This window comes from Salmo salar, chromosome ssa18 (genome assembly GCF_905237065.1).
Source record: "Salmo salar chromosome ssa18, Ssal_v3.1, whole genome shotgun sequence".
NCBI classification, from domain to species: Eukaryota; Metazoa; Chordata; class Actinopteri; order Salmoniformes; family Salmonidae; genus Salmo; species Salmo salar.
The window spans coordinates 56,099,190-56,119,022 of record NC_059459.1 but is presented as its reverse complement, the minus strand read 5'-3'; the positions used below and the strand labels follow the sequence as shown (position 1 = coordinate 56,119,022).

General features: G+C 44.6%; 1 protein-coding gene across 5 annotated transcripts in view; it reads right to left on the bottom strand.

The window, feature by feature from the left end:
• Positions 1-1,472: 1,472 nt before the first annotated feature.
• LOC106577516 (E3 ubiquitin-protein ligase pellino homolog 1) overlaps positions 1,473-19,833 on the bottom strand; it is a 22,451-nt gene continuing 4,090 nt past the window's right edge. The window contains exons 1-8 of one of the 5 annotated variants that reach the window (XM_014155608.2): positions 19,286-19,665; positions 13,231-13,273; positions 10,380-10,580; positions 9,194-9,323; positions 8,816-8,926; positions 7,832-8,083; positions 4,362-4,550; positions 1,473-2,305 (exon numbers count right to left, since the gene is read on the bottom strand). In XM_014155608.2, coding sequence (XP_014011083.1) covers positions 1,703-2,305; positions 4,362-4,550; positions 7,832-8,083; positions 8,816-8,926; positions 9,194-9,323; positions 10,380-10,552 — 1,458 coding nt within the window. In that variant the 5' untranslated portion in view covers positions 10,553-10,580; positions 13,231-13,273; positions 19,286-19,665 and the 3' untranslated portion in view covers positions 1,473-1,702. Of the gene's footprint in view, positions 2,306-4,361; positions 4,551-7,831; positions 8,084-8,815; positions 8,927-9,193; positions 9,324-10,379; positions 10,581-13,230; positions 13,274-19,285; positions 19,666-19,833 lie in introns of those variants that run through there. The other 4 variants (XM_014155611.2, XM_014155609.2, XM_014155612.2 and 1 more) reach the window with 4 other exon arrangements.

Sequence of the window (19,833 nt, the reverse complement as noted above, 5' to 3'; positions counted from 1 at the left end):
CAAGGGTAAACTGTCCCTTTATTTCCCCCATGTACTGTGTATTATCAGTGCACCAGCGTTGTTAGGTGTGTGAATGTGTGCGTGTTTATACATACAAGTCCGTGTCAGCTAGTGTGTCTCCTCTGCATGTGGTCGCTCAGTACCCTGAACACATCCAGTATCTGCCTCGCAGCCTGCCTGTCATCTCTACTTTGTCCTTGACTTGTATCATCTCCACACACACACACACACACACACACACACACACACACACACACACACACACACACACACATAAATAAACAAACAGTCAGACTGAAGAAGACCCAGGCAGCTTCTCATCTGAAGGGGTACTCTACTCTAACACCGCATGAGTATGAAGGAATGCGTTCAATATGGAGATGCTTCAAATGGAATAATTCACATATTGCTGGGGAGGAGTGTTTGCGCTGTGGGCAGGGAAATGCTGGCTCTTTTTTTATTCAGTCTAATATAAAGTACTGCAGACATCCCTCTTAGGACTACTGCTGCAGTCGGCAGTGTCTGCAGTAAGAAGACCCTCTCAGCAAAAACATACCAGCTAATCCCTTTCCAGCGCGATTTGCATCACATAATGATAAAGCTAGAAGTCATTACAATGGAGAATTGCAGGAATGTGTACAAAAAATTCATATTGTATGTTGAATTCAATGGCGCTACTGTATGGTTGTGTGATATATGGCAAATACATAATTTTCACTCAGACATTGGTCTAAATATATAGCATTTCAGGCTTAGAATTAGGCCATTATTTAAAATAATTCCAATGCAATATGTACTGATTTTGAGAGTGTGATGTGCTCATTGACCTGACCTACAGTATGTGGAATCTCATTACTAAACTGACCCATTGTCCTTCATCCTCCCTCCCTCCCTCCCCCCTCCCTCCATCCATCCCTCTCTTCCCCTGTCGTGGCCCTGTGGTGGTGGGGCGCTGGTGACCTTGAGCGAGTTATTTATAGCGTTGGTGTTGGTGGCGGCGCTGCAGACTAGGAGCTGGGTACCAGACGCTCCTCAGGGGAGACAAAGAGAGAGATGGACCCTGATGAAGGTTAAAAACAGACCTCACTGGATAGGTTTCCTCAAGTGGATGGCAATCACGTCATCCATTAGCTGTTTTTGGTTAGACCTGGTGTAGTAATTCAGATGAATCCGATCGAATTAGTGAATCACCAGGATAGAAACAGTTTGCAGATCTAGCTCTAACATAGGGTCAATGGGGAATCAAGTGCTCAAAAACCATCACTTGTTTTAGATCTGTAAACACAATGATACAATGGATGGTTTTACCATGAGATCTAATTCATCTGGATTAACTGAAACAATAACCAGTTCACCAAGAATTTCACATTTTCAAATATTGAAATCACATCTAATGATGAAACTATGCGTCGGATGACACGCTTTTTTACCTACAATCAGTATTCCAAAGATCACCAAACACCAGTCACGTATTCATTTCAACACCTTTTATTTACATCTTCCCCAAATACAACTCAAATGCCATTTATGCATCATCTACTTCCATCACGTTTGCCTCTTTTCTTCAGTTCAGTCCATCGTCATTTCGACAGTCTTTGCTATTCTTGTCCCTTCACGTTTCCTTATAGACAGTCCTTTTATACATTTCCCCAGTCCACCTTCCCTCTACCCTGCCCCCTATCTCAGCCACTCAGCTCCAGTCTCAGTCGACGGGCCCCTGAAAGATGAGTTTGATGTGCCCCTGCTCGCCTGTCAGCCAGGTGCCGCAGAAGGGGCATGCGGCGTGGAAGGCGTGCGTTCCATGCGGCAGCGGGATTTGGCTCCAGCCCGCCACAGTTTTTTCAGAGCACACGTGGCCGCAGGGGCAGAAGGCGTGCGTCGGTGGCCCAGCGTCCAGGTACAGCCCGCCCTCGCAGCCAAGCCACAGGGGCACGTAGGGGCCCACGCGCCGGCACATGGGGCACTCCCTCTCCCCGGTACTCGCCGGAGCCGTCCCCCCGGGGCCCACATTGTGGCCCTTGTCTTTCCGGTAGCCCCAGTTGTGGTAGCCGTGCACGTGACCACAGTTGACATAGACCCAGGGCTGCTTCTTGTCAACAATCTCTCGCCGGGCCAGGCTGGGGAAGGCCAGGGTGTTGAAACCCACGGGGCACTGGGGCCGGGCGGCATTCAGCTCCTGGCGGAGGGACTCCAGCTGCTTGAGGGTGGGGGTGCGGCGCAGGCCCGTCGGGGTACGCCACAGGAGGGTGGCGCCGCACAGGTCAATCAGAGAGCCGTCCTGCAGGGTGTTGGACTCGTTCTCCACCTGGAGGGAAACGGGGTGGGGAGGAGGATTAAGGGGAGGATTCGTAAACAGGTACAGACAATACTGTAACTGTCAAACCATAACTATTTGCATAATTTTTTTCCTTTTTGTGTGCATTTGACTTTTTTTTTTTTCTTCTGTTTCCCTATCCTACGACCACTTTATGGCACTGTGATCATCCTACCCTGTCGCATACCATCAAGAATCGAATCAAACTTTAATGATTGATTCACAAAACATCATTCATAACTCATAGTTGGGAAACTCTAAAGCTCATCAGATGTTTAGCCTGACTGTGGAGTCCTTGATTTAACCCCTCAGAGAGAGAGAGAGAGAGACACACACACACACACACACACACACACACACACACACACACACACACACACACACAGATATATACAGTACCAGTCAAAAGTTTGGACACACCTACTCATTCAAGGGTCTTTCTTTATTTGACTATTTTCTACATTGCAGAATAATAGTGAAGACATCAAAACTATGAAATAACACATGGAATCATGAAGTAACCAAAAAAGTGTTAAACAAATCAAAATATATTTTATTTTTGAGATTCTTCAAAGTAGCCACCCTTTGTTAAAAGTTAATTTGTGGAATTTCTTTCCTTCTTAATGCATTTGAGCCAATCAAGCTAGGGTTGGTCTGCAGAAGATAGCCCTATTTGGTAAAACACCAAGTCCATATTATGGCAAGAACAGCTCAAATAAGCAAAGAGAAACGACAGTCCATCATTACATTAAGACATGAAGGTCAGTCAATCCGGAAACATTACAAGAACTTTGAACATTTCTTCAAGTGCAGTCGCAAAAACCATCAAGCGCGATGATGAAACTGGCTCTCATGAGGACCGCCACAGGAAATTAAGACCCAGAGTTAACTCTGCAGCAGAGGATAAGTTCATTAGAGTTACCAGCCTCAGAAATTGCAGCCCAAATAAATTCTTCACAGAGTTCAAGTAACAGACACATCTCAACATCAACTGTTCAGAGGAGACTGTGTGAATCATGGTCGAATTGCTGTAAAGAAACCATTACCGAAGGACCAATAAGAAGAAGAGACTTGCTTGGGCCAAGAAACACGAGCAATGGACATTAGACCGGTGGAAATCTGTCCTTTGGTCTGATGAGTACAAATTTGAGATTTTTGGTTCCAACCACCGTGTCTTTGTGAGACGTAGAGTAGGTGAACAGATGATCTACGCATGTGTTGTTCCCACCGTGAAGCATGGAGGAGGAGGTGTGATGGTGTGGGGGTGCTTTGCTGGTAACACTGTCTGTGATTTACATAGAATTCAAGTCACACTTAACCAGCATGGCTACCACAGCATTCTGCAGCGATACGCCATCCCGTCTGGTTTGCGCTTAGTGGGACTATCATTTGTTTTTCAACAGGACAATGACCCAACACACCTCCAGGGTGTGTAAGGGCTATATGACAAAGAAGGAGAGTTATGGAGTGCTGCATCAGATGACCTGGCCTCCACAATCACCTGACCTCAACCCAATTGAGATGGTTTGGGATAAGTTGGACCACAGATTGAAGGGCCAAAAGCGGCCAACAAGTGCTCAGCATATGTGGGAACTCCTTCAGACAGTTGGAAAAGCATTCCAGGTTGGTTGAGAGACTGCTAAGAGTGTGCAAAGCTGTCATCAAGGCAAAGGGTGGCTACTTTGAAGAATCTCAAATATAAAATATATTTTGATTTGCTTAACACTTTTTTTTGGTTACTACATTATTTCATATGTGTTATTTCATAGTTTTTATGTCTTCACTATTATTCTACAATGTAGAATATATATATATATATATATATATATATACTGTACACACACGTGATCGCCTTGATAATGAGATAATGTTTCCTTGATCAATTATTTTACTCATAAAATATCACCAATTATCATTCATAGTTGGATAGTCTAATCTCAGTGTCCTTCAGATAACTCCAGACATAACAGTAGTCCTGATAACCAGACAGGTTTGAGGCTTTATCCCCCCCCCCGTGGCTTGCCACTGATGACGACCTCCCCCTCACCAATTTTCCCCTCTGTTGGGCCGAGCGCGTCTCCCGCAGGGCGAAGACGTTCCCGCACACCGAGATCTCCCGCCACACGCCCGGCGCCGGCTCCGACACGAAGTCTCCCGCCGGGTGCATCACCAGCACGCCATTGGTGGTCAGGCCGTCCATCAAGCCGTCTGACGTTCGCCATTTGGCAGCCCGCTCCTGAGAGACCCGCACACAAACAGACAGACATAGAGCCAAGGTGAGGGATAGTGATGGATAAAAGCAGAGAAAGATAAAAAGAGAGAAGGGGGTAGAAGGGGAGGAAGAGGCAGAAAGAGAGTAAGAGCGAGAGAGAGAAAGAGATGAGTGGGGGAGAGAGATGAAGGGTGGGGGAGAGAGAGAGAGAGAGAGAGAGAGAGAGAGAAAGAGATGGGTGGGGGAGAGAGATGAAGGGTGGGGGAGAGAGAGAGAGACAGAGAGAGAGAGAGAGAGAGAAAATAAACAGCTAACATTGCTTTCCTGCACTGCTATATTTAGACCAGAGTAGGACTACTATACTGACTAACACACAGCGATGCACAAGCACACATAAACATTGCAGGGCATTCAGTCCCTGCAGTGGCAGTGTTAAGATATTTTCTGTCAGTGGGCATACATTTCAAAGCAGGCATGACTACAAGCCATTCAACCAGTGTTATTGTATAAGCCTTTCAGAACATTTATGTCCTAATATTTTGAATAAACTCTCTTTCTCCATCCCCTCTCTCTCCCTCTCTCCATCCATCCCACTCTCTCTCCATCCCTCTCTCCCTCTCCACCTCCACAGTAGCAGTGGGCCGAGCTGCCTGCCTGGCTCCGCTATCTGCCAAGGACATTGTGTGTGTGCCAGTTATAGAGGAGGGAGCCGTGCGGAGGTTATTCAGCCTTCGCTTCATTGACAGCAGCTAGCAGCTCTTAAGCTATTGAGGGCTCTGAGGTTTCTTCCCTGTATTTTTAGCATAGCCGCGCACCGGCCACATGCTACGATGCTACGATGAATTATACACGTCTCTGTGGTGGGGTTAGGTTAGTCATCCGGATGTTATCTCGTGATGATGTCATGACGTGGACACATTGTCCTATTTGTTTGTATTTTTAGTGTCACAAGGTTGCATGTGATGTCATGCTATAATTGTCATCGATGCCATCATTTTGTTGTATATTTGTAGTCAACGAAACCATTTTCAGAATAAACACATTTCTTGTGTGATATTCAGTAAAACATATGTAAGTATATCTTAACTGTGTATGGTATATGAACTATCCTGTCATTGCCCTTGGTCACTGTTGGCACACGACGCACATTGACCAGTCAATCGTTTCAAAAACATTACCACCTTCCTTAATCTAATCCAATATGGCCGCCATTCCTGCCCCTCATAATGAAGTGCTAGTGGAGGTCAGTGGCAGGCTGGCGGTGCGGCAGTACAGTGTGTCTGACTCTGACCCTAGGGCCGACTCCCATCGATGGAGATGAGTACAGCTGGACTCCTGCCTCCAATGTCTTCCACAATGACAATGGCCCCTCCCCCCCCCGCTCCATTCACCCCCCGCCCTCCCCCCCAAATGGCCTCCCCATCTCTCCTTTGCCAACTCTCTCTCTTTCTCCATTTACACTCCATGTTCATCTCGCAGAACCCCTTCGATAACTCATTCCCTGTATGGGCGAGGGGGATGGGGGAAGACAGGGAGAAGTGGGGGAACTGAGTGCCTCTGCCAGAATGGATCAAACACAAGCAACCCCCCTCTACTTCACTGCACTGGACCACTGCACTGTAATTTTAATGCAGTGTATTGTTGTGTTTGCTGATTGGAGTGGTTTTTAGCAAACACTCACACGTGCGGGCAAGCACACACACGCGCGCGTGCACATACTTGCACACAGATAAAGACAGAAGTGTTTGACAGGGTGAAAAAAAATCGATACAGTTACATATCGGGATATTATTTTTGACGATATAGTGTATCGCAATATTCTTTATGCACTAGTTTGCTGTAGCGGCACCAAAACAATTTTTCCTTCATAGCTTGTTCTTCATCTTCTTTTTAAATAGGTAGCCAATTTGTTTTCCTCACTTTTATTTCCATGACTGATCAACACTCATTTTCTTATGGCTCTCTCTTGTCCCCCTGCAGCAGACATACCGTATGGTGAGAAATATGTTTGGGACAATCCCAGTATTGAATCATAATACAGTACATACAGAATTGTGAGAATCGTGAACATCACAATACATATAGTATCGGCGCTGAAGTATCGTGATAATATTGTATTGTGAGGTCCCTGGCAATTCCCAGCTCTAACACACACGTCACTCACATACCCCAATAAACGACTTACTGTATGTGTGTATCTGTACTTTACTTTACTATTTATATTTTTGACAACTTTTTACTCCACTATATTCCTAAAGAAGATATGTACCTTTTTATTCCCATACATTTTCTTGACACTCAAAAGTACTTGTTACATTTCAAATGCTCAGGAAGGACAGCAATATTGTCCAATTCGCACATCTATCAATATAACGCGTTGTCTTCCCTACTGCCTATGATCTGGCGGACTCACTAAACACAAATACTGCATTTGTAAATGATGTCTGACTGTTGGAGTGTGCCCCTGGCTGTCCGTAAATGAAGACAATTGTACCGTCTGGTTTACTTAACATAAGGAATTTGAAGTCTAGCATTTACTTTTACTCTAGTATGACAATTGAGTACTTTTCCCACCACTGCACACATATCAATTTAATCACGGCTCCTTGATTCCCATTTCTCTGCCGTTTGTGCAAATGTGTGTGTATAGAATCCAACAATGCTGTCATAAATTCAATCCATTAAAAAAGCCGTGGCCCTCAGAGCCTGAAAGCAAATGCGGCCTGGCCGTCCCGGACGTGTGTCTATTGATATTTACCATTGATAGTCTTATCTCTAAACAAAGTGCGGCCAGGGCTGTTTTTGTGGTTGGGTGCTGGGCCAACCAGCCAATGAGAGGCAATAGCCCTAAGGCGAAGAAGACACACCTGTGTGTGTGTGTGTGTGTGTGTGTGTGTGTGTGTGTGTGTGTGTGTGTGTGTGTGTGTGTGTGTGTGTGTGTGTGTGTGTGTGTGTGTGTGTGTGTGTGTGTGTGTGTGTGTGTGTGTGTGTGTGTGTGTGTGTGTGTGTGTGTGTGTGTGTGTGTGTGTGTGTGACAAGAGATTGCTAATTTCTTTGTCCAGTACAGACGGGTAATTTGTGTATGAATATACACCTCTAATAAATATTGCCCAAGAAACAGACCACATGGTGAACATTCACACACCCACTAACAACTCCTACACACCACACCACCATTTCCTCCCGGACTTCAATCAATCTCCACAGTATATCACACATGGTGACGCTCATCACTGCGATCGACATGGTCGGGGTGTGATGTCGCCCATGCTGTCACTCACACTGTGGTCATCACCGCGACTCACCCCCAGGAAGATATTTTTGGAGGAGTCGAAGCCGGCGGCGTAGATGCGGGCCGTGTAAGGGGCGTTGCGCTCGCACATTATGCGGCACGCGTAGCGGGAGATTGTGCTCTGGGCCGACTGCCCCCCTCCTCCTCCTCCAACCCCCTCGCCTGCCGCCCCCTGGACCTGCCACCCACCGCCACCACCACTGGTGCTGCTGCCCGCTGTGTCCGTCACCACAAAGTCAATCATGCTCTCTGTAGAACGCCCGATCTGTAGGGCGAGGTAGGACATAGGAGATAGAGGTAGATTCATGGTTAATAGAATTATAGAATAAAGTACAGTAGAATAGAGTAGAATAGAATAGAATAGGGTATATGAGTGGAAACATGTCTTTGGGGAGGAGGGAGGTAGAAAACTCAATCCCATTTCACTCCCACTGAAGTCAGGATATCATCTGGAGTGTTGTGGACAAATGCCCACAACATACCAGTAAACAAGTTTTGTTTCCTCCCAGGCTGCCAGGAGATAAAATGGCAGCCTCATCACAGCCCCTGGTTGGAGAGAGAGAGAGAGAGCAGGCAGATGAACAGATGGGACCGTAGCCCTGGAGCCTGCAGCACCTCAGATCCATTCTGCCCGCAGGAGTTTGGACTCCTTCATTCATCACTGGGATGAGAGATAGACAGCTAGAGCAGTCTGTCGCTGTCCGAAAGGAGAGGAGAGGGGGAGGGGAGAGAGGGAGTCTGCTATCTAACACACAGGAAATAAACCCTCTCCTTGCTCCTATTCTGACGGGGTGCGCCCCAAACGGTACCCTTATTCCCTATGTAATGCACAGATGTTGACCCCTATGGGCCCTGGTCAAAAGTAGAGCCCTAAATAGGAATTGTCATTTAGGATGCACACACTCCGTTGTCAGCTTCTAGGTCATTGTTGTGCTGAAGTGTTGGGGCTCTGGCTGACTTGGCATGTCATGTGTAGGTAATATAAAAGATGACTCACCTGAAACATGTCTGTGTTGGTGTCGTGAGTGTACTCTACAATGACCGAGTGACTCCTGGACAGGGTGTAAGAGATGCTGTGCTGGCTTTTGTTGCTGAGGGCCTGTCGATGCAGAACACACACATATACAGGAAGCAGGTCATATAGCCAGCTACTCAGGAAAGGGCATCCCAAAAGTTTTGCCTGCTTGGAAATGTATTAGTACCATATGTGGTAAGCGTTTATATAAATAGAGTCGTACATACAGCGTGTACTATTCATTCCTGCATTCAGAACGTTTTTAGAGTTAATGAGTAAACATTTATAGAGTTATTAAATAGCGTTTAATACTGTGAAAGACTGTCTAAATCTAACGTGATTTAGACAGTCACCTCTCACCTTTGACACCAGAGGGGTGGAGACATTGTGGATGACATCTGGTTTGACCCCGTTGGCTTTGGGTCTCTTGTAGAGGGCCAGGCGACTTCTCCTTCGCCCCTTATCCCCATTGGCCAAGGAACCATTGTGCCTGAGTACAGTATGGGCCATAATATAAAACACTTATTCAATATACAACCAAATATACTGTACATTTGTATTAGTTGGCAGCCTATCTTTCCATTCAGTTGGGATTGAGGCTTACATGTATTATCCTAATACATATAGTTGGATCTACACAACAAACTAGACTACAACTTTAGACTACCTATGAGATGTGAACATGTGACAAACTTTGGGATGAAGTATTCGTTTAAAACTGGACCAAATGGCTTGAATCTCAATCCATAAAGAATAATTTGCTTCTGAGGGGGAATATTCCCAATATGGGTTAGTCTGCCTATGTTCTATTACCTGCCCATGTCATGATTGGATAGGGCTCATAAAATGTCTGCAGCTGGCATTACACTCCCTCTTAATAAAATCCATAGAAAATTCAGCCTTACTCATAATCCACAATTATTATTTACCATCACTGTATGAATCAATGGTGTAAGCCGTGTACATATGATATGTGTACAATTCTCTCTCTCTCTCTCTCTCTCTCTCTCTCTCTCTCTCTCTCTCTCTCTCTCTCTCTCTCTCTCTCTCTCTCTCTCTCTCTCTCTCTCTCTCTCTCTCTCTCTCTCTCTCTCTCTCTCTCTCTCTCTCTCTCTCTCTCTCTCTCTCTCTCTCTCTCTCTCTCTCTCTCTCTCTCTCTGAGGGTGTAATTTGCCTATTCTGCCCCAAGACTCTTACAATGGCATCATTGTAAGGGAGTCAAATGAGCTCTTTTTTTTATGAGCCACTGAAACGGAAAGATAGATAGATACTGTGTGTGTCTAGGAGCTTTGTAAAGAAGGTAGAAAGGGGGGGGGTTCTTCTAACTGACAAGGATTGCTGAAGAGCGTACACAACCATAGACTTATAAGCCCATATAAATAACATTTCTTCAAGGTGTTTATAACACAGTCTGGAATGAGATGAACGGTATGGGCAACTGTTGTACATATTGACCACTGTTGAAGACAGATAAGCAAACACGCACAGAAACACCCACCCGCCCGGTACCTCTCCACCACACACAATAGAGGGACGGGTTACCCACCCTAAGACGATGAGCTCCCCGTATTTGACGGGCTCCTTGTCCCCGGGGAAGAGTCCGTCGTGAGGCGTGGAGCATGAGCCCAGGGGAGGCGAGGGCTGGCTCTTGTTGCAGGACGGGCGCAGCTCCAGCGAGGGCGGGGGACACAGGGCCTCCGAGCTACCCTCCAAAACCATGCCCGCCGGCCACAATGTGGGCTCGCAGCTGGGAGGGAGAGAAGGGGGAGGGAGAAAGGGGGAGGGAGACAGAAAGAGATATAGGAGACACTCAAGACAATCAGTCCACCAAGAAAAGGATACAGCTGTAGGCGGTCACTCGATGTATCATCAGCGCATCAAAGAGTTCAATATTGAAATACACATGACCTGTAAACTCCCCCCCCGCCCTCCTCTGAATCGGGACAACGTCACGAAAAGTCTCTATTCATTTCAAGTCACCGGCATGAAGGGAAATGTCAGTTAGTGCTGATCATGCGAAGTACCCTCTCTAACATGACAGTTTGTCAAGTCAGGAAAAAAACATCCATTTGTGTTTGGTAATTATTGGATCAAGGCCCCTGCACCTAAAATAGCTAAGAAATCATATGTAGGCTTAATCAATGTAACGTGGCCCTCAACAAAGACGCAGCATTTGTGGTCCTACTCAGACAGTCATCATGATGCTGTCGCTATACTTGGATGTCTAATTGTCATTCTGCATTATGTGTAACATTCGTCGTTATGGGTAGACCAAGGGGCAGTGTGAGTTGGGTTCATCATATTTTATTTAAACCAGCAAAAAACAATAAACAACACAACGAACGAAAAGCTTCGTCGTGCAAAAAAATACATGCAACCAAACAAAGACAAGATCCCACAACTGAATGTGGGAAAAAGGGCTGCCTAAGTATGATCCCCAATCAGAGACAATGATAGACAGCTGCCTCTGATTGGGAACCATACTAGGCCAACAAAGAAAAAGAAAACATAGATATACAAAAACTAGAGTACCCACCCTAGTCACACCCTGACCTAACCAAAATATAGAGAATAAACAGGAATCTCTAAGGTCAGGGCGTGACATTATGTGACAAAACAGAAGTACTCTCTCTTCTTTGCTGACTTGGTGCATTTGCAGAGTGTGTGTGTGTGTGTGTGTGTGTGCGCGCGCAAGACAGGCAAAATGAATAGGGCTAGGTGGGTACAAGTGAGCCAAGCATTTTCATGCAGGGAGTTAAACGCCTAAATCTACAGCCTCAGCTTGTACCACATTGTGTCTCTATCTGACATATCCTACCATTGTTAAATGAACTCAAGTTCTATGGCCATTGGCAAGTGTTACTATAGTCCTTTGTAGGGCCAAGAATCACTCAAAACAAGAGAACATGTTTCCCAAAGCTTTTAAAGTTAACAACCAGATAACCATCAATCGATGTTCTGTCGTGTCCGAGATTCTTAACAAACCCTGTGAGAGCTGCAACTTTTCTCTGGGTTCAACATGATTGGTTTTCAGTTTTTACAAAAGGTTTATGGCTGCCTGGCTGGCTGTGGCATTTCAATGGTTCGATTGGGGGCACTGTCAAATGAAAACAAGCACTTGGCATTAAAGGAATTGGACTAAAAATACATTTCTATGATAGTCTAATGCAATTGTATAATACCACAGGGTTACATTCTAGTGGTGCTTTACAGAAACAAGCATCACATCACATGAATTATGAATAAAGGAAAGATGATTATCTCCTCAAACAGTGGGTGTACATATACAGTAAAACGTCTATTTACATTTAAATCCTTTGACATTTGCAAATGTACACAAGTAAAACCAATCTCTACATTCCCTGTCTGTGTTGGCAATGAGGCAAACACAGGTTCTATGCCAATGTTTATTATAAATACCCTATTATCAATCAAAAGTGGGCGAGACCACCTACATAACGAATCCAATGAAGCCAGTGACATCACACAGCCAGCCATAATAGACCAATGCCTTGTTCACTATTTATGGATCATGAATATGGCATACCTACACAACAACAAAGAACATAATGTTATGGTTATAAACAGACTGGAATTCCAACTCTGCTATATGTTATCTTCCCCCAGAAGTACAAATTGTCTGATCATAGAAATAGATTTACTAGAACTGACATTCCCATTCTATGTCTATGTGTCTGATATCCGATATAATCTTGGGTTTGGGCATTCAAACCTCAAAGCCCCATCTCTCAAAATGAACGGCCAGACCAGACAAGAGCATGGGGACCACAGCTGTTCCGGCGAGTTGTCAATTGCACCACGACGTGAACATGAGACTTTATTCGATATAAACACGTCTAATCGGAGGCCAACACAGAGAACATCCCCTCGTAATGAGATGATGGACGACAGAGAGCGGATTTCGGCAGGCGGTCGCCATTTCATTACGGCTCTCCATTGCTATGGCTGGGAGATGGAGTGTTATAGGAGTAGGATAGAGAGAAAGAATGGACACAGGGGAGGTAGAAAGGGAGTGAAAGAAAGAGGGAGGAGTTGAGTAGGGAGAGGAGGATGAGACTGAAATAGAAAAACCATGGCGGCATGGGCGGATGGATGGATGGATGGATGGATGGATGGAGGAGGAGAGAAATGAGAGGTGGAGATACAAGATACCTTGCACTGATGTGTACAAGCACAGACAGACATAAAGCATGGCACTAAGACCAAAGGCAAAATGGGAAACCAGAGATAGACAATGAGAATAGGAGTGATGGAGGCAGACAGACGATGGGACTGAGAGAGGGGACACAGTTTACGGTGTGCGTGGGCGTGTGTGTGAGACAGTGTGTGTGTGCGCATGCTCGCCGGTGCAGGGGTTTGGCAGGGTGATGGATTACCTGTTCTCTGCCACGCACTTTCTAATCAACCCACTGCCACAACCTGGGAGTGGAGAGAGAGAGAGAGAGAGAGAGAGAGAGAGAGAGAGAGAGAGAGAGAGAGAGAGAGAGAGAGAGAGAGAGAGAGAGAGAGAGAGGGTGGGTGGGTGGGAGGGGGTTATTGAGAGAAAGAGACAGAGGAACAAAGAAAAGCTGTGTGACAAAGGAAGACAAAGGGAAAGGGAATAATAGAGAGAGAGAGAGAAAGAGAGATAGAAATGCAGTCCACATTAAAAGACTGGGATGGTAGCTATAGGGACTGGAAAGGAATAGCGACCACTGATAATACACAGGTCAACAAACACAAAGGAAAACAATGAAACATAGCGACATGTTTCACGATTTCCATTGCAGTTATTACACAGGGTATCACAACGTAATCTAACGTTTATTATATTATCTTTGGTTGGTTTTATTAAGAACATTCTTCAACCTTAGCTCCCCCTTTCTGGCTCCAAATGTCTCCCTCCCTCCCTCTTCTTCACCACAATTCACCCACAATTCTCTCTCCTCCTACTGCAGAGGAAGGGTGAGTGTGTGTGGGTGAGAGAGAGAGAGAGAGAGAGAGAGAGAGAGAGAGAGAGAGAGAGAGAGAGAGAGAGAGAGAGAGAGAGAGGGAAAATGAGAGAGGAGTGAAATGGAGGGGTGAAGCTCTTCCATCTCCATCCAGTAACAAATGAACAGAGAGCTAAATATACACACCAGGAAATGATCTCAGGAATAAATTATGAATTCCTGACAACATTGATCACATTTTACTCCTTTCCAGACATTTTTTTTACATGTATTTTTTATTTTCTCCCATGTCTGGAGAAATGTAGCCACTATCATATCAGTTGTATAAGATTATAGAGGCGACAATTTCCACTCAGTGATGGTTTGTGGTTTAACATTTGTAGCAGCGGTGCTAATGTTTGCACAGTGGTGCCACTATCGTTGCTTGTAGTAGGGTTATTACTACATTCTTATAAAAACGGGTTCCAAAAGGCTTCTGTGTCTTGCCCCATAAGAAAAAACAAAAGGGTTCTTCTTGAAACCCAACGAGTTCTTCCACCTGGAACCAAAAGGGTTCCTCAAAGGGTTCTCCTAGGGGGACAGCCAAATAACCCTTTTAGGTTCTAGATAGCACCTTATTTCTAAGAGTGTACTGCAGTGAATTCCATGGTATTGCCTAGTGTCAGCTTCTTCCTGATACTGGATATCGCTGGGAATACATTTCCTGCTGTACATGACTGTACTGTCATGGTATCTGTGATACTATCTCCGACATTTTATCTTGGTATGCAACACGACGAAAACATGGCAACGAGGGACTCAGATTTAGCACCTTGCTAAGAAAAGCAAGATGTTTGGCAGGAGATAAACTGAGATATACCCTAACTCTACTGTTATGTTTATATTCATATCACCACCTCGATTCCAGTCCGTGTCCAATGCTAGCTGATCGAGGCTATCTAACCTACACAGTATGCACAGGCACATGAGACTACACTGTCGGCAAAACCTGAGTTATCGCATTGATTGCCAGTCAATGGTCGGTCATGGTCTATGGTGGCCAAGGTGTCACCTGTTTATCGAAGCAGACACAAAGCCTGATAGCACTGGCGTTGTGTACTAATGGGCCTGCTTGATAAAGGCTGTGGCCGGCCAGTGCTGTGCTGTGCAGCAGGTGCTATGATGCCGTTAACGGAGCGGGAACAACATACTACCTCAGAGACTGAGAGAAAGTGTGTGTGTGCGCGTGTGAGATTGTGTGTGTGTCTTTCCAACAAACTTCAAGAGGGTTCCGCCTTAAATCAGGTTAGGTAAATCACTCAAACAATATTCTACACTAGGAGACAAATATTCCGAGTAAAGAAATCCTCCTTTCACATCAAGCTGACACACAGGCATAATAGAGCCTGTGGTATCCCAATAGAGTGCTTAGTCAAACTCTGAGACAACAGCAGCAACAACATCATCCATTACCAGGTTCAACCATCCATTCCATACGACATCTTAGTCCAGGTTTTATCTGTATCTTCTCGGTAAAGGGGCCCTTGTTCAGTGAACAACACATTGTATTCCCCCAGAGTCACACTGGGGTATCTTTGTCTGGTGTATTTTCATTTTTTTTTAGCTCATTGATTTTTGGTTCCAAGCTCCTTTTTTACTTGTTTAAGAGGGTTCATAGTTGAGGATGTTCTCTTCCTTTACTGAGACTACTCTTTGTCAGGTTCAAATGGGTTCATATCTCAATAGCTAAAATGCACAGGTTAATATACGTATATCTTAATGGTTCAAATGGGTTCAGCCTACACTTGGCCTAAGGTTCCACTAAAGACTTCATAGTATTTTGTTGGTAAGTATACGTTATGTAATCTCTCTGTGTTATTGCCACCTCCACCTACCTGCTTGACCCCTCTGGCTTTACAAGAAGACACACAGGTGGGCCGCTCAGTCACCTCATCACCTCTTCACCGGTACCACACACACCCTCTCTCTCTCTCTCTCTCTCTCACCCTCTCTTTTTCTCCTTTCCTCTTCCTCTATTACTCACCCTCTCGCTATCCCGCTCTCCTCTCTTCCACTCTCCCCGTCACTCGTCCTCACTGTCTTTCTCTTTCTCTATCCCTCCCTCCCTTTCTCTCTCACTCTCTCTGTCTGTCTCTCTCTCTCTCTCTCTTTCTCCCACGTGTCACAGCAGACAACCAGCTTACGGACTGCCTGTATGAGTAAGCATCAGTCATGCAGGGTTCATCTGTGCGACGGTAGACAGAAGTCTATTTAACAAGACTGTGAAGCACGCATTTTGAATGGGAGTATGTTTAAGTGTGAGGAACTTACTCATTAGGATTGTCTGTATTTACTCTTTGAAGTTGTAAACAGTATTAACGAAGTTGTGTATTTACCCTATAGGGGGAAGAGGAAGAATAGGAGGAGGAACAGGGGCAGGCAAAAGAGAAACAAAACAGACAGATTCCCAGTAGGCTCTAGCGAGGACACAGGAGGAGAACATAGAGGCCTCTTTAACAAGCACAGCAAGACCACAGCAAAACTACAGTACATGATGGGGAATAGGAAACTGGTTATATGGAACATTCAAATTGAGAATGAGATGCTGCAAACCTGTTGTTTGTGTGTGTGTGTGTGTGTGTGTGTGTGTGTGTGTGTGTGTGTGTCCATAATGTCTACTGTATACACACCATCATATACATAAAAACAGTACCAGTCAAAAGTTTGGACACACCTTCTCATTCAAGGGTTTTTCTTTATTTTTACTATTTTCTACAATGTAGAATAATAGTGAAGACATCAAAACTATGAAATAACACGTGGAGTCATGTAGTAACCAATAAAGTGTTAAAAAAATCTAAATATATTTTATATTTCAGCTTCTTCAAAGTAGCCACCGTTTGCCTTGATAACAACTTTGCACACTCTTGGCATTCTCTCATCCAGCTTCACCTGGAATGATATACCAACAGTATTGATGGAGTTCCCACATATGCTGAGGGCTTGTTAGCTGAATTTTCTTAACTCTGTGGCCAACTTATCCCAAACCATCTCAACTGGGTTGAGGCCGGGTGATTGTGGAGGCCAGGTAATCTGATGCAGCACTCCATCACTCTCCTTCTTGGTCAAATAGCCCTTACACACCCTGGAGGTGTGTTGGGTCATTGTCCTGTTGAAAAACAAATGATAGTCCCACTAAGCGCAAGCCAGATGGGATGGGGTATTGCTGCAGAATGCTGTGGTAGCCATGCTGGTTAAGCGTGCCTTGAATTCTAAATAAATCACAGACTGTCACCAGCAAAGCACCCCAACACCATCACACCTCCTCCTCCATGATTCATGGTGGGAACCACACATGTGGAGATCATCCGTTCACCTACTCTGCGTCTCACAAAGACATGACGGTTGGAACCAAACATCGCAAACATCGCAGATTTCCACCGGTCTAATATCCATTGCTCGTGTTTCTTGGCCCAAGCAAGTCTCTTCTTCTTATTGGTGTCCTTTAGTAGTTTTTTTGCAGCAATTCGACCATGAAGGCCTGATTCACGCAATCTCCTCTGAACAGTTACTTGAACTCTGTGAAGCATTTATTTGGGCTCCAATCTGAGGTGCAGTTAACTCTAATGAACTTATCCTCTGCAGCAGAGGAAACTCTGGGTCTTCCTTTCCTGTGGCTGTCCTCGTGAGAGACAGTTTCATCATAGTGCTTGATGGGTTTTGTGACTGCACTTGAAAAAACGTTTAAAGTTCTGGACATTTTCTGATCTTCATGTCTTAAAGTAATAATGGACTGTCGTTTCTCTTTGCTTATTTGAGCTGTTCTTGCCATAATATGGACTTTTACCAAACAGGGCTATCTTCTGTATACCACCCCTACCTTGTCACACAACTGATTGGCTCAAAGCATTAAGGAAATAAATTCTACAAATTAACTTTTAACAAGGCACACCTGTTAATTGAAATGCATTCCAGGTGACTACCTCATGAAGCTGGTTGAGGGAATGCCAAGAGTGTGCAAAGCTGTCATCAAGGCAGTGGCAACTTTGAAGAATCTCAAATATAATGTTTTGATTTGTTTCACACTTTTTTGGTTGCTATATTATTCCATATGTGTTATTTCATAGTTTTGATGTCTTCACTATTATTCTACAATGTAGAAAATTTTAAAAATAATGAATAACTCTGGAATGAGTAGGTGTGTCCAAACTTTTGACTGGTACTGTATTTATATTCCAGACTCTGACATTGCTCGTTCTAATATTTTTATATTTCTTAATTCTATGCTTTGTATTGTTAGGTAGGCTATTACTGCACTGTTGGAGCTAGGAACAAAAGCATTTCGCTAAACCAGCGATAACATCTGCAAAATATGTGTGTGTGTGGGTGTGTGTGTGCGCTTGTGTGTGTGTGTGTTATACTGTGCACATAATTCAGTATATGGCAAATTAACACAGATTTATTAGACTGGGACCTTTGTTTATTTCTAAAGATCTTTATCTACACAGCTTATTTTATCTTAAACAATTATATATATTTTTGTGTGTTGGACAAGAGGCCCTAATGGAACCAAACCTGCTCAATAATATTTATACACTTCCAGGGTCAACAATGTATACTTGCACTCCAAAGTCTGAGAGAGTTGTAAGCCATCTTGTTCCCCATTATCATCATGCGTATAGGATTTTTTTTTCTCAGCAAGCAGGCCTCCCCAAAGCACATAATTTGCCAAACACCTAACCAGAATAAATAGGCTATGCTCAGAGTCCTTCAGCTATGCGATAAGGCTAAGCTAAACATATTTTGATATGTAATGTGAACCAACTAAGCTACACACTGACTTGGGCACTGAGAACATGATCATGGCTGGTTCTGCTCTGTGCTTTCAAGGGCCAGATTGCAGAGGATTGCGTCTCCCTCTGTTATGCTCACGACAGACGCCTATGATCGCTAAAGCCAAGGAGACGCAATAATTTTAACAAGGACTTGTCATTTTGGTCATAATAATCATAGCCGTAATAGCATGGAAGATGACATTTCAGTTGGATATAAATATTGCAGCTATTAAAACCTTGTTTAATGTAGGCTTGCTGAAAGAACCATCGCAGGAAAAATCTATTGGGCTATATTAAAAAATGACATGTTATGGTGAAAAGTGATTATGATGGGCTGGTAATTACAATATCTTTAGGCCTACTGAGGTTAGTGTTTTTTTTAATAGCCTACCCATTGTAATAATTTGTTTTAACGTTTCTCTGCTCCATAGCACAGCAGTCTTTGAGGCAGGGAAGTACACGAGGGAATCCACTGCACAGACAATAAATACTACAATAATAAGACATCACCAAGCACGCAAGCACACACGCACAGACAACAGAATAGCCTATCCTATCTGCTATCATGAATGTAAGAAAATAAAAAAGACATAAGACAGGCCAATTGTCAACCCACTTCAGCACCAAAACACACATCGATGGACAGTAGCCTAATTGAACAGGTTGGCAAATTAATCAATAAATACCCGCTAATGTGTGCCGAAGGAGGTCCGTTAGATTTTTTATTCCCTTTTGGATTGTGTCAATCCCCGTGCGGCCTCAATATCGGACGTCGTGCCGTTGTTAAAACACCACCTGCGAAGGTATGTTGGATGGAACAACCATTGGACCGGACAGTCGGCATTGCCTCTCCGTTGTCATCGGGTACATCGGAGACTGCGAGATGCTCTTTCCTCCCGGAGACTATTCGTGGTCCAGACAGCCTGTTGTCACGCCCATCTCTCTTTAGCACTCTACCTTGGAAAAAACACAGGAGTAACACCGACACACCATCGCCCACATTATTGCCTCTCTGCGGTTGATCAGGATTCCGCGATTCTTGCGTAAGATTTGCACAATGTGCTGGCTCCACCTACCTGCTGATCCCAGCCCATGCGCATGATGCTTGTACAGTACAGTTGGTAGGCTACTGTAAAGAGGCGCTGTTCAGGAAGGTACAGTTGCCAAGGCAGTGTGTAGATGATTCTGTGTGAATGATCATGTATTCTTTTTTTGGGAAACACCCCCAGGTCTA